This window comes from Thunnus albacares, chromosome 6 (assembly GCF_914725855.1).
Source record: "Thunnus albacares chromosome 6, fThuAlb1.1, whole genome shotgun sequence".
Lineage (NCBI taxonomy): Eukaryota > Metazoa > Chordata > Actinopteri > Scombriformes > Scombridae > Thunnus > Thunnus albacares.
In genome coordinates, this window is record NC_058111.1 from 10,528,282 (window position 1) to 10,542,697 (window position 14,416).

At 41.4% G+C, this 14,416-nt stretch overlaps 2 protein-coding genes across 2 annotated transcripts; both read left to right on the forward strand.

Annotated features, from left to right (window-relative positions):
• LOC122984226 (olfactory receptor 6N2-like) lies at positions 1-983 on the forward strand. The gene has a single exon (XM_044354559.1). The coding sequence runs from the start codon at positions 384-386 to the stop codon at positions 981-983; it is 600 nt and encodes a 199-aa protein (XP_044210494.1). The 5' UTR covers positions 1-383.
• Positions 984-8,469: 7,486 nt separating this feature from the next.
• Positions 8,470-9,942, forward strand: LOC122984528 (olfactory receptor 4D9-like). Its single transcript, XM_044355032.1, has one exon. The coding sequence runs from the start codon at positions 8,588-8,590 to the stop codon at positions 9,386-9,388; it is 801 nt and encodes a 266-aa protein (XP_044210967.1). The 5' UTR covers positions 8,470-8,587; the 3' UTR covers positions 9,389-9,942.
• The last annotated feature ends 4,474 nt before the right edge of the window (positions 9,943-14,416 follow it).

Consider the following 14,416-nt stretch of genomic DNA (forward strand, 5'->3'; position numbering starts at 1 on the left):
AATATTTTCATCAACTTCTTTTTTGCTATTTTTGTCATCTTGATATTTTGTTGAATATGTCTTTACAGAATGCTTCAATCAAAGTAACAGAATTTATTATAGGTGGTTTTGACAAAACTGAAAAGCCTTTTGTGGTTGGTGTGGTTATATTAATTACCTATGTTCTTGCTATATTAGCCAATATGATGAACATCCTCTTCATCATATATGACAAGCGATTACACAAACCAATGTATCTTCTAATTTGCAACCTTGCTGTTGTTGATATACTATACACGTCCAGTAGCAGTCCAACAATGATTGGGGTTCTAGTTGCTGGTGTTAATACCATATCCTATGTGCCATGCTTCATTGGAATGTTTGCTTTCCATGTGGGAGGTATAATGGAGATGTTTGCTTTATCAATTATGGCATTTGATCGATTGATTGCTATTAGTTGTCCATTTAAGTACCACAGTTATTTAACAAATGTGCGCACTCTTGTCCTTACATATATCCTGTGGATTGTTGCCTGTGGTTTTGCGTCCACTCTGCAAGCAACTCTGCTACCTCTTCCTCACTGCCACTCAAAGCTGAAGTATACTTTCTGTGAATATGCTGCCATAATACGAACTACATGTGTTGATCCCACACCCTATTTCAATCTGGTTACAGTCATAGTATTTTTTCTTTTATTTTCCACATTCACGTTTATTTTCCTGTCGTACATTTTGATCATATTTTTTGTCAAATTATCCTCAGATAGTAACAAAAGGAAAATGGGCAGCACTTGTTTGAGTCACTTGGTTGTGGTAATGTGTTTTTACTGTCCAGTATTTGTTATCGTTGTCTTGACCAGGATGGGTGTGGTATTAACTCTTGAGGCTCGCCATGGCTTACTGGTCGGGACTATCCTTGGTCCATCTCTTGTAAATCCTTTTGTGTACTGTCTTAGGACAAAAGAAATTAGATGTAAGATCTTCAGAATTTTCAAAAGCAGTTGAGACATTTCAGTAGATCCTCATGAATTGTCAATTTGTTAATACTTTATTATGGAAGATGCATCCTTTTATGATCTAAGTATTATGATAAAATGATGGAATCATTCATCCATGTATTTTCTGAACTGTTAATCCTGTTCAGGGTTGTAATGGACAGAAGCTTATCCCAACAAACATTGGCTGAGAAGCAGTCTACATCCCGGTCAGGTCAGCTATCTATTGACAAACACAGTCACACTCACATGTTCACATGCCAGCAATTTAGACTTTGCAGTTAACCTAACCTGCATGTCTTTTGACTGTGGGAGGAAACTGGAGGAAACCCACACAGAGCCAAGGAAAAACATGCAAACTCTCTCACAATTCACCGTGCCACTTGATGGAATATGTTATGAAGCAAATATGTTGTATAACATAAGCTTTATTTGTTTTTTTCAGTGCTTTTCAATATACCAAATGCATACTTACAAGCATTACTTATTGTCTGTAACTATGTTTATGTCAATAAACTGTATGCTGCTGTAGGTGTTCGCAAACTTTCATAAAACTTTTTAAAAAACGTAATCATGGTAAAAAGAACTGATGAGTTAAGGATGTTGAGGTTAATTTTTAATTCAGAACCTCCAAATTATATAAAATTCAAATTCAGGGATGTTGAGGCTGTGTGCTTGTGCCTCTCATCTACATTTCCACATTTGGCAAAATATTTTTCTGAGCCAGAGAAGTAAAGTGGAACTCCCCATTTGCTGTGTCTAACTAGAAGAAGTTGCCTGAGGTCCAGAAGATTTCCACCAGCTCTAATCCTTGAAATATGGCCAATACTTACTGAGATTTGTGAAGTCTGTGTCAGCACTGATCAAGGCATCTCTTGATTGATCTATATCATCTATAGTATATAAAGCCATATTCAGTTTGATCCCTTTTTCACTTAAACCTTTTGCTTATTTGGTTGTTTTTCAATCTTCTACTTCAGTCTTTATGGAAAACATGCAAAAGCACTTCCCGTATTTGCTTCTTTAATGTATATACAGCACATAATTTAGCCTTGATTACCCTTGTTTTAAGATTTTACTTTGTGGAACATTTGCAGGATTTGTTTGCATATTTGTTTGAGGTCTTAAAGCCATGTGTTAGCATTACTTTATAAGAACTTTATTTCTGGGATGGGGTCTGGAAAACTGGTGGTTTTTGAAAGGCAGTGTTTATTGCACTGGCCAGCTTCAAGCTATCAGACAAGAACTTAATCAGATACCAGTTTTGTCTCACGGGCTGAATTGACCATTCTCTTGTTAGTTTCATTGTGCAAACGGCTACAAATTACTGTCATCATCACCTTCAATCTGCTATATTAAAAGTGACCCAAAAGATGACATGTGTACATGTGTTGCCCACAGTAAACTATGCATATACTATAAACATTATCAAGTAATATACAGTAAATCAGTGAAAATAGGATTATCGTTGAGTGGGTGTATAACCCTCTATAAAAACAATAACAAATTTGTTTTATACATCTACTGCATGGTAATTCAATTTTTGCTAGGTGTGAGCAATTCTCTGGTTTTGGAGCTGAGCTGTGTAAGCCTGTAGCCCACTATCAAGTAAACTAGTTTTGGCCTTGCACTTCCTTGCTTAATTCCCAGGAATGGCCAGCCTTTCACTGATTCCTACACTCTGCCCATCCTAGCCCTGCATTGATGACCTCTTTATAAGGAGATGTGCACTGAGGTGCAACAGTTGGATCGCTGTCTTCAGTGATGGGTATTAAAACATTGTTTGCAGTATGGCAGGGCAATTCTTCCAAAGAAACCTTATTTTAGTCATATAGACATGTTCGATGTATTTATTCCTTCATACAGAATTTCCACCTGCAGTTCAACGCGATGTATTTAACCATATGTGTCCAGTGAAGACGAAACAACTAAAGTCAAGAGAAATGCAGCTGGGCAGAGGTGCAGATGAGAACAAGCTGGTACAGAAAAAAAGATGTTTTGTCAGTCATATGGGAACACTTTGGCTTCATTCAGCACGATATAGGACAAAACTAAGCTTCTTGTATGAATGTGTGATGCAAGTGTGTGGGAGAGACAGAGAGAGAGGTTGCGCTCAAGACAGGCATGCAGGTATGCTGGATGTTAGCAGTGAACTGTAAATGTAGCACAGAATCTTCAGTATGATCTACAGTTTGTCAAAAAAGAAATGCTACAACTCTTCAACAACCAAGTGAAGTTCACTAGTTTTGTTTACCAGCAGAAGAATATGTTGACAGCTACAACTTAGCCCTGAGTCTGTAAAGCATTCAGCTTCCTTACCACTTCCTCTGGGAAGCTGGGGCTCATTGTTTCAGATGTCTGTTACAAAAGCATTTGTTGAAATAATGTCACTCTAAAAGATCTGGCTAATAAGCAAATGAGAAAATTCAAATTTATGCTTATTTTGACATTTGGAAGATATGTTAAATGGCTATATTTTACTTTGAATTTCCTGTTTTAGCAAACAAATACCTGTTCTTTTATGTTAAACACACAGTATGTAATTTCTAATGCTATGGGTCTCTTAGTCAAAACAATAACAAAAGACAGAGTTTGATGACGTTGTGAAGTAGTTTGGGAGTTGTTGTCTTCATTGTCAAACAACCAGCATCTCTGGGTTAGGATTACCTCAGTAGTCATTATTCAGGATGTTCTATCTCACACAGGCTCCACCCTCTACTGGACTCTATGGGTAATACTCCTCTCCAATCACACACACACACACAATCGCTCACTGAAATTTGCATGTACATAGCCGGCCAATCAGGATGTGCCCACCAATTACGTGCCTCCTACACCATGTATAAGCAGCATCTTGCTACCGCTCACAGTCCTCTTTTCTTCAGCGACAACCAATCAGCTTGCTGATCTCTTTTCTCCAGGGATGGAGTCGCCAGGAACTGCTCGTTCCCACCCGCCATGTCCTGGCCTCATCACCGCCACTGCTGCTGTCAACAGGCATCACTTCTGTTTCAAGTGCCTTGGACAGGGCCACGCAAAGAGCAGCATGATGCAGCCACCGCCCTGCGTAATCTGCCAGGCACTTCCTTCAGATCAATGCCAGAAGCGGAGGAGCTTGAGATAGATCCCCATGGCAAAAATGAAATCACCACTCACCCTGGCCCTCCACCACCACCGCCATCGGATGTCTTGGATGAGACACTCCAAACTCCAAACTTCTCCAACGGATAATGAAGACAATCTCTCATCTGTCTCAGTGACTTCACTGACCTTTGGAAATCCGCCGCTGACGTCTGTTCGCCAGGATTTCCCAAAAGTTATGATCATAGCGGCGGAGTGTGTTGGGCTTCCCTTGTCGCCCCCATTCGCGCCCAAGCCGGTCACCCGGCTCTGTGAAGGATTTTACAGCCTGGCTCATCTTACTCAACCCGCCTTCGTTTCCCCTCCTCTACCAGACATCTGGCAGTGTGTCAAAGCATCCTGGAAGGAGCAGCTGAAAACGAAGTCAACAGTGGCAGACCTGGTATCCTTCCTGAGAGTGCAAGGCCACAAGGAGACAGGCTGTCCCGGTGTACCCCCCGGCAGAAGCCCTCGCAGCCATCTCGATTCCCTATTCGGCTGGGTGGGCAGCTGCGAGAAAACTGCAGCCTCCGGTGATGCAGGACAGAGACACGCTGGAATATTTTGAAAAAATATTCTGGCTGGGTGCGCGTCTGGGCATGGCAGTGAACAATCTCGGTATGCTGGGCATCAAAGGGGCAAATACACCGCTACACACCTCCTCCATGGCAGAATAGGTTGAATTCCTGGGTTGCACCAAGGGTCAGGTTAACAACCTTGTTCTAGGTGTTGAGTCTGCTGCAGGACAAGTGATGTCACTTGCCACAGTAGACTCATGTCACATGTGGTTGAGACTCACCGCTCTACAGAGAGGACTTTCTGGGAACTGCCATAACGCTGGATGGTCTCTTCGGATCCCTCTCCTCTGTCACTTAGCGCTTCTAGAGGCTTGAAGAAGAAAAGGCACAGTTTAGCCATCATCTGCTGCTCGCCCCTTCTTCAAATCAGAGAGGAGACGATGTGCGACGCCACAACGTGACGGCGAGGAGGAGAGTGCACAGGCAGGCTAGAACAAAAGCAACCTCCACTGCTTCAGCCACCTCCAACACCACCTCGATGGAGTAAATGCAGTGCCAGCCAATGCTGCAGTGAGGAGTGCAGACAAACCTCCACTGAAACTAAGTTATGCTCGACGAAAGTCAGCGGCACTGAAATGACTGTCAGCAGGAGGGAGCATCACATCAGCGCAGGCCACGTACAACAGCCCCTCCCTGGATGTTAACCGCCCCCTCCCACCCCTGTTCAAGTTCATGTTCTATGTGTGTTTGTGTGCATTACGCTAAAAACGCTGATCATGCTATATTTGTTGAAAATGTTTTAATAAAAACAAATCATATTTTCCAAAGAGCACTATCCTCCACCCTCCCCTCTCCATTCTCTCTGGCTCTCTGTGATGCTGGAATGATAACGGCTCAGCAGCCCATCACAGAGTCTGTGTAATACTGTAAGCACCTGGTCTGCCAGCACCCCTGCCTCTCGTCTCTCTGTCAGAGAAGCAGACAGTGGGAGGCTTTGTTTAACTGCAGATGGTGTGAGCCAAAAAAATCCAGTGGTGAGTGCATTCATGAGCGCTATGTAAGGCATGATGTGGTGAGAAAAACACACATCCTGCCCAACATAGCGACACTCAAAAGTGGGTTTGTGTCTCACTGTGCTGGCCAGTACCGTTATTTTTCGGACTGGCCAGCACAGCACATCCCCCAGGAAACTGTGACGTGGTGAGGGGCGTTATAATCATTCACAGGAATAACGCCACACGCCTGCACACTGACCAAAGCGAGAGGACTTCATGTGTTGGCTCTGTCTCCCACTGATCACACGACCCTGCTCGGGACGCTGCATACACAGTGCTGCACTCAGGGTTATGCTAGTGCAGCTGACGCCATTACTTCCTCATTAGAAAGTAACACCGCAGTAGAGAGAAATGTGGAGAGTGACGGACACACCAACACAAATATGGAAGCTGTGTCAGGACAGCTGATGGTGATGCATTCACGGACCACTCCGTCAGCTTGGCCCTTTCGGTACCGGCCCCCCTTAGGCCAATCTTCTATTTATGAAAGGTTTTTGCGGTGGAGAGGGCCAAAGCAGAGTTTCACAGCTTCCTGGCTGCCGCCCCCCAGATGACCACCTGTCCCCTGACACAGTTTTGCAAGGAATACTGTCACAGCTGCGTGTTGTCAGAATGGATGGATAAAACACTGAGACTGGGTTATTCTTTTCAGTTCTGCTGTGTTCCTCCTCTGTTCTCAGGCATCAAGGAGATAAATCTATCCTTCCAAGAGGAAATAGATTTTCTCTCCGAAGAAATCCAGGAACTGTTATCGAAACAGGCTGTCTCGGTCTTTCCCACTCACAACAGGCAGAAGGGATTTTACTCTGCATACTTCTTGGACAAAGACAAAAGACAGGAGATTTCATACCCATTGTAGATCTTCACATTCTGAACCAATGCATTGTCAGAAAGATGTTCCTCATGTTGACCATCAGGAGATTGCTGGAATCTATTCAACCAGCTGATTCACCACCATCGATCTGAAAGATGTGTATTTTCATTTCAAGGTGGTGCCAAAACACAGGAAATTCCTGCATTTTGCCTTCCAGGGGATAGCCTACGAGTACAACAGGCTACCGTTCGGCTACTCCCTGGCTCCCGGCACTGGACCTCATTGTCATGGCCAGGTCCAGAGAATGGGCCATTTTCTACATTGCCAGATTGGTGCTGCACTTAACTCAGTTAGGCTTTGCCATCAACTGAAAGAAGAGCGCCCCCAGCCATGCCAGCAGGCGGAATATCTGGGGGTTGTGCTTGATTCGGCCAGGCTGTGGGCTGCTCTGTCGGAACACAGATGGACAGCCCTGCAGCAGGCAGTCCTTAGACTGCAGTGGGGAGTGGCACTGACAGCTTTGACTGTCATGCAGGAATATGGGCTCATGGCAGCAGGCCATCCAATTGTTTCATTGGTGCTCCTGCACATGTGCCGCCTGCAACAGTGGTTAGCCAGCCTGCGCTTGGATCCACAGAGGCACAAGCATCACTTGGTGAACGTCCCCCTATCAGTGCAGGAGGACCTGCACTACTGGGGGTCCCCGCAGCATCTGTTGGCAGACACACCGTTAGGCCAAATGACTTCCTGCATAGCAGTGTTCACAGATGCATCCCTTACAGGGTGTGGGCAGGGGGGGCACCTGTCTGGGGAGAGTGATAGGTGGTGTGTGGCCTTCAGGGGAAAACCAACACATCAACCTCCTCGAACTTCAGGTGGTGCTCCTGGTTCTCTAACACTTCCTGTCTCTGGTTCAGGGGAGACATGGAGACACGACAACCGCACCACAGTTGCCTACATCAACAGGCAGGGTGGAGTCAGGTCCACAGCCCTGTTGAAGATAGTGGAGAACCTGTTGGTGTGGGCCTCAGAACACCTTCTATCTCTGAGAGCCCTCCATGTTCGGGGTTTGGAGAACAGGGGCGCCGACCTCATGTCGAGGGACAGCCCTTTGCCAGACGAGTGGGTGCTGCATCCCAGGTTGGTGTAGCAGATTTGGAACTGGTTCGGGAGAGTGGACCTGTTCGCCAGTCAAAACAACACCCACTGCCCGCTCTTGTTCTCCCTGACGCCGCACGACAATCCGCCCTTGGGGGTGGATGCATTTGCACACATGCCACATGCCAGCGCCAAGAATGCTGCTTTATGCCTTTCCCCCCTCTTTGTCTCATTCCCCTGCTGATTAAAACAGGTAATAATACTGGATAAAGCAGTTTCACGTAATGAAAAAAAAAATCAGTGTTCCTCTCATGCAGGCACAGGATGTACAGGAGGGGCCTGTTGGCCAAGCTGCTGCTAACGTTTGCTCAGATTGTTTCTCTGATAACTAAAGATCCAGGCGTTCAGCATGTTTTTACTGTGAGCCAAATTATACACAGCGGTCTCCTCCCCTCCAAACTAATAAAAAATGTGACAATTAATTGTGATATTTATTTTAAGTGATATCGTCCACCCATACTTTGCAGATAAATGACTATTTATCTAGGATATAGGATTCCAGATGTTGATAATTAGAATAAGCTTTCTAACTAGCAGCTCAAATTAGCTGGTATCAGTATCCAGTGTGATTGGACAATGGGGCTGTCCAATGACAACTTACTTTTCAGCTGTGCCTTAAAACCTTAAATCCTAGAAGCTGCTTGGTAAACTCCATTGTTGGTTTTAGAGAAAGCTGTTCCACTGAGCTCAGGTGGAGTTGCATTTTTCAAATCTGATTACAACTGGCTGTTTATGATATATATTGACTGATCTTTTGCTTTAAGAAGAGTATTTTCATCAACTTCTTTTTTGCTATTTTGGTCATCTTGATATTTTGTTGAATATGTCTTTTTACAATTCTTCAATCAAAGTAACAGATTTTTTTATAGGTGGTTTTGAGAAAACTGAAAAGCCTTTTGTGGTTGGTGTGGTTATATTAATTACCTATGTTCTTGGTATATTAGCCAATATGATGAACATCCTCTTCATCATATATGACAAGCGATTACACAAACCAATGTATCTTCTGATTTGCAACCTTGCTGTTGTTGATATACTGTACTCCTCCAGTGCCAGTCCAACAATGATTGGGGTTCTTGTTGCTGGTGTTAATACCATATCCTATGTGCCATGCTTGCTTGAAATGTTTGCTTTCCATGTGGGAGGGATAATGGAGATGTTTGCTTTATCGATTATGGCATTTGATCGACTGATTGCTATTAGTTGTCCATTTAAGTACCACAGTTATTTAACAAATGTGCGCACTCTTGTCCTTACATATATCCTGTGGATTGTTGCCTGTGCTCTTGTCTCCAGTCTGCCAGCAACTCTGCTATCTCTCCCTCACTGCTATTCAAAGCTGAAGTACACTTTCTGTGACTATCCTGCCATATTACGAACTACATGTGTTGATCCCACACCCTATTTCAATGAGGCGTCCATCATAGTGTTTTTTATTTTATTTTTCACTTTCACATTTATTTGCCTGTCATACATTTTGATCATATTTTTTGTTAAATTATCCTCAAATAGTAACAAAAGGAAAATGGGCAGCACTTGTTTGAGTCACTTGGTTGTGGTAACGTGTTATTACTGTCCAATATTTATTCTCATGGTCTTGACCAGGTTGGGTGTGGTATTAACTCTTGAGGCTCGCCATGGCTTGATGATCGGGACCATCCTTGGTCCATCTCTTGTAAATCCTTTTGTGTACTGTCTTAGGACAAAAGAAATTAGATGTAAGATTTTTGGAATTTTCAAAAACAGCTGAGACATTTCAGTAGATCATCATGAACTGTCAGTTTGTTAATACTTTATTATGGAAGATGCATCTTTTATGGTATAAGTATTTTGTTAAAACGAGGGAGTGATTCATCCATGTATTTTATGAACTGTTAATCCTGTTCAGGGTTGTAATGGACAGAAGCTTATCCCAATAAACATTGGGTGAGAAGCAGTTTCCATCCCTGACAGGTCTGCAATCTATTGACAAACACAGTCGCACTCACAAGTTCACATGCCAGCAATTTAGACTTTCCAGTTAACTTTACCTGCATGTCTTTTGACTGTGGGAGGAAACTGGAGGAAACCCACACAGAGCCAAGGAAAAACATGCAAACTCTCTCACAACTTCACTGTGCCACTTGATGGAATATATTATGAAGCAAACATGTTGTATATCATAAGCTGTATTTGTTTTTTCCACTGCTTTTCAGTATACCAAATGCATACTTACCAGCATTACTTATTGTCTGTAACTATGTCTATGTCAATAAACTGTATGTTGCCGTAGGAGTTTGCAAACTTTCCTCAAACTTTTAAAAATGTAATCATAATCATCAACATGATCAACAATCATCGTAAGAAGAACTGATGAGTTAAGGATGTTGAGGTTAATTTTTAATTCAAAACCTTTAAATAAAAAAAAAATCAAATTTAGGGTGGTTTAAGTTGTGTGCTTGTGCTAATCATCTAAATCCCCACATTTCGCAAAATATTTTTCTGAACCAGAGAAGTGAAGTGGAACTCCCCATTTGCTGTGTGTCTAACTAGAAGAAGTTGCCTGAGGTCCAGAAGATTTTCACCAGCTCTAATCCTTGAAATATGGCCAATACTTACTGAGATTTGTGAAGTCTGTGTCAGCACTGATCAAGGCATCTCTTGATTGATCTCTATCATCTACAGTATATAAAGCCACATTCTGTTTGATCCTTTTTTCACTTAAACCTTTTGCTTATTTGGTTGTTTTTCAATCTTCTACTTCAGTCTTTATGGAAAACTTGCAAAAGCGCTTCCCGCATTTGCTTCTTTAATGTATATAATTTAGCCTTGATTACCCTTGTATTAGGATTTTACTTTGTAAAACATTTGCAGGATTTGTTTGCATATTTGTTTGAGGTCTTAAAGCCATGTGTTAGCATTACTTTATAAGAACTTTATTTCTGAGATGGGGTCTGAAAACTGGTGGTTTTTGAAAGGCAGTGTTTATTGCACATGCCAGCTTCAAATTATCTGACAAGAACTTAGCCAGACCCCAGTTTTGTCTCACAGGCTGAATTGTCCATTTTCTTGTTAATTTCATTGTGTAAATGGTTACAAATTATTGTCATCATCACCCTGAATCTGCTATATTAAAAAGAGAGACCCAAAAGATAATACAACAATGTACATGTGTGGCCAACAGTAAACTATATATATACTATAAACATTATCAAGTAATATACAGTAAATCAGTGAAAATAGGATTATCGTTGAGTGGGTGTATAACCCCGTATAAAAACAATAACAAATTTGTTTTATACATCTCCTGCTCAGTATTTCAAATTTTGCTAGGTGTGAGTAATTCACTGGTTTTGGAGTCAATTCACCTTTGATATCAGTGGGTGGTTGCATTAACTGCTGAGACATTGGCATAGTTGCAGGCATCATTCATTGGGCTATAGGTGGCATTGACTGTTGTGGCACAAGGCCAAGCACTAGCAGTGGTTGACCCCACTGGAGCTGGATTAATCCAGTATGGTGATTATGGGTGTGTTTGTTGACCAGGACACAAAGCAGTCATGACAGTGTCCATTAGCTGCATAAACATCTGATGATTTTGCCTGTTGTTGGGCTTGCATGGAGTCTCCTTTCCTCTGTCTCCTGATGTGCCCAGAACAGTTTGTTAAAGGCTTCATTCTCCTGTTTTTGAAGTTTCTGCTCAGCTTGATACATTTCCACTAGCTGCCTTCTCTGCTGAGCTGTGTAAGCCTGTAGCCCACTATCAACTAAACTCATTTGGCCTTGCACTCCCTTGCTTGAGCCCCAAGAATGGCCAGCCTTTCACTGATTCTTACACTCTGCCCATCCTAGCCCTGCTTTCTGTTTTCTTCTTGTATTCTGTGGAGCGTTCATGACCTCTTTATTAGCAGATGTGGTCTGAGCTGCAACAGTTGGCTCGCTTTCTTTAGTGATGGGTATTAAAACATTGTTTGCAGTATGGCAAAGCAATTAATCAAAAAGTAACTAAAACCAACATTATGGCCTTATAACTGACCTCATTTTAGTCATATGGACATTTTCAATAAATTCATTCCTTCATGCAGAATTGTCACAACCTAGCTTAAAGGAAGGACAAAATGTGGAGACCACACATGACTCTTTAAAATAAATTTATTTAAGAAAATGGACATGTGTGGACATGTACAAGTGCAAGCAAACCAAAAATAAATGAACCAAAATCCAACCAAACCAAGTAACCCAAAGGAAGAGAAGGACTGACTACTCAAGTACTTGTATATCTAGGTAAGCAGTCACACCAACTGAGGTGACAGCCATCACTCCTATTGAGCCATTCCCCAGATCCCAGCAATCAATTAGACAGGACATTGGTCTTGAGGCATAGGGCTATCACAAAATGTCCACCTGCAGTTTAAAGCAATGTATCTAACCATATGTGTCCAGGGAAGACAAAATGACTCAAATCAAAAGAAATGCAGCTGGGGAGAGGTGCAGATGAGAACAAGCTGGTACAGAAAAAAATATGTTTTGTCAGTCATCTGGGAACACTTTGGCTTCATTCAACACGATATAGGACAAAACTAAGATTCTTGTGTGTGTGTGTGTGTGTGTGTGTGTGTGTGTGATGCGAGTGTGCTGGAGATACAGAGATAGAGGTTGCACTTAAAACAGGCAGGCAGGTATGCTGTATGTCAGCAGTGAACTGTAAATGTAACAGAATTTTCAGTATGACCTACAGTTTGTCAGAAAAGAAATGTTACAACTCTTCAACAACCAAGTGAAGTTCACTAGTTTTGTTTATGTCTTTTACAAAAGCATTTGTTGAGATAATGTAACTCTAAAAGATCTGGCTAATAAAATAATGAGTGACTGTTGGGGTTAAAGATAATAAGATAATGAGAAAATTCCTGAAAGTGTTATTCAAATTTATTTATATTGCTTATTTTGACATGTGCAAGATATGTTAAATGGCTTTATTTTACTTTGAATTTTCTGTTTTAGCAAACAAATACCTACGAGTGTTCTTATATGGTAGATAAATATGACAATATAAGTCATAATCCAGGGTTTTCTGTTTATTTTTCAGTACAAACAACTAATAAGAATTCCACTGTGAGGACAGAGAATCTTGCGCACAAGTGTATTTAATAAGGAATCGCTTGATTAATTGTGACTGAGGTAAATGTGACAATTAATCATGATATTGATTTTAGGTGATATTGTTCAGCCATACTTTGCAGATAAATTACTGTTTATCTAGGATATAGGATTTCAGATGTTGATAATTAGAATAAGCTAATTAGCTAGTAGCTCAAATCAGCTGGTGTCAGTATCCAGTGTGATTGGACAATGGGGCTGTCAAATGAAAACTTACGATCCAGCTGAGCCTTAAAACCCTAAATCCTAGAGGCTGTTTGGTAAACTCCATTGCTGGTTTTAGAGAAAGCTGTGTGATTGAGCTCAGGTGGAGTTACATTTTTCAAATCTGACTACAACTGGCTGTTTATGACATATATTGAATGATCTTTTGCTTTAAGAAGAGTATTTTTATCAACTTCTTTTTTGCTATTTTTGTCATCTTGATATTTTGTTGAATATGCCTTTACAGAATGCTTCGATCAAAGTAACAGAATTTATTATAGGTGGTTTTGACAAAACTGAGAAGCCTTTCATAGTTGGTGTGGTTATATTAATTACCTATGTTCTTGCTATATTAGCCAATATGATGAACATCCTCTTCATCATATATGACGAGCAATTACACAAACCAATGTATCTTCTGATTTGCAACCTTGCTGTTGTTGATATATTATACACGTCCAGTACCAGTCCAACAATGATTGGAGTTCTAGTTGCTGGTGTTAATACCATATCCTATGTGCCATGCTTCATTGAAATGTTTGCTTTCCACTTGGGAGGGGTAATGCAGATGTTTGCTTTATCGATTATGGCATTTGATCGATTGATTGCTATTAGTTGTCCGTTTATGTACCACAGTTATTTAACAAATGTGCGCACTCTTGTCCTTACATATATCCTGTGGATTGTTGCCTGTGGTTTTGTGTCCATTCTGCCAGCAACTCTGCTACCTCTCCCTCACTGCCACTCAACGCTGAAGCATAATTTCTGTGAATATGCTGCCATAATACGAACTACATGTGTTGATCCCACACCCTACTTCAATCTGGTTACTGTCATAGTATTTTTTCTTTTATTTTTCACTTTCACATTTATTTGCCTGTCATACATTTTGATCATATTTTTTGTCAAATTATCCTCAGATAGTAACAAAAGGAAAATGGGCAGCACTTGTTTGAGTCACTTGGTTGTGGTAACGTGTTATTATGGTCCATTATTTATTATCGTTGTCTTGACCAGGATGGGTGTGGTATTAACTCTTGAGGCTCGCCATGGCCTAAGAATCGGGGCCATCCTTGGTCCATCTATTGTAAATCCTTTTGTGTACTGTCTTAGAACAAAAGAAATTAGATGTAAAATCTTTAGGATTTTCAAAACAGTTGCTACATCTCAGTAGATCCTCATGAACTGTCAATTTGTTAATACTTTATTATGGAAGATGCATCTTTTTATGGTCTAAGTATTATGATAAAATGATGGAATCATTCATCCATGTATTTTCTGAACTGTTAATCCTGTTCAGGATTGTAATGGACAGAAGCTTATCCCAACAAACATTGGGTGAGAGGCAGTCTCCATCCCTGACAGGTCTGCAATCTATTGACAAACACCGTCACACTCACATGTTCACATGCCAGCAATTTAGACTTTCCAGTTAACC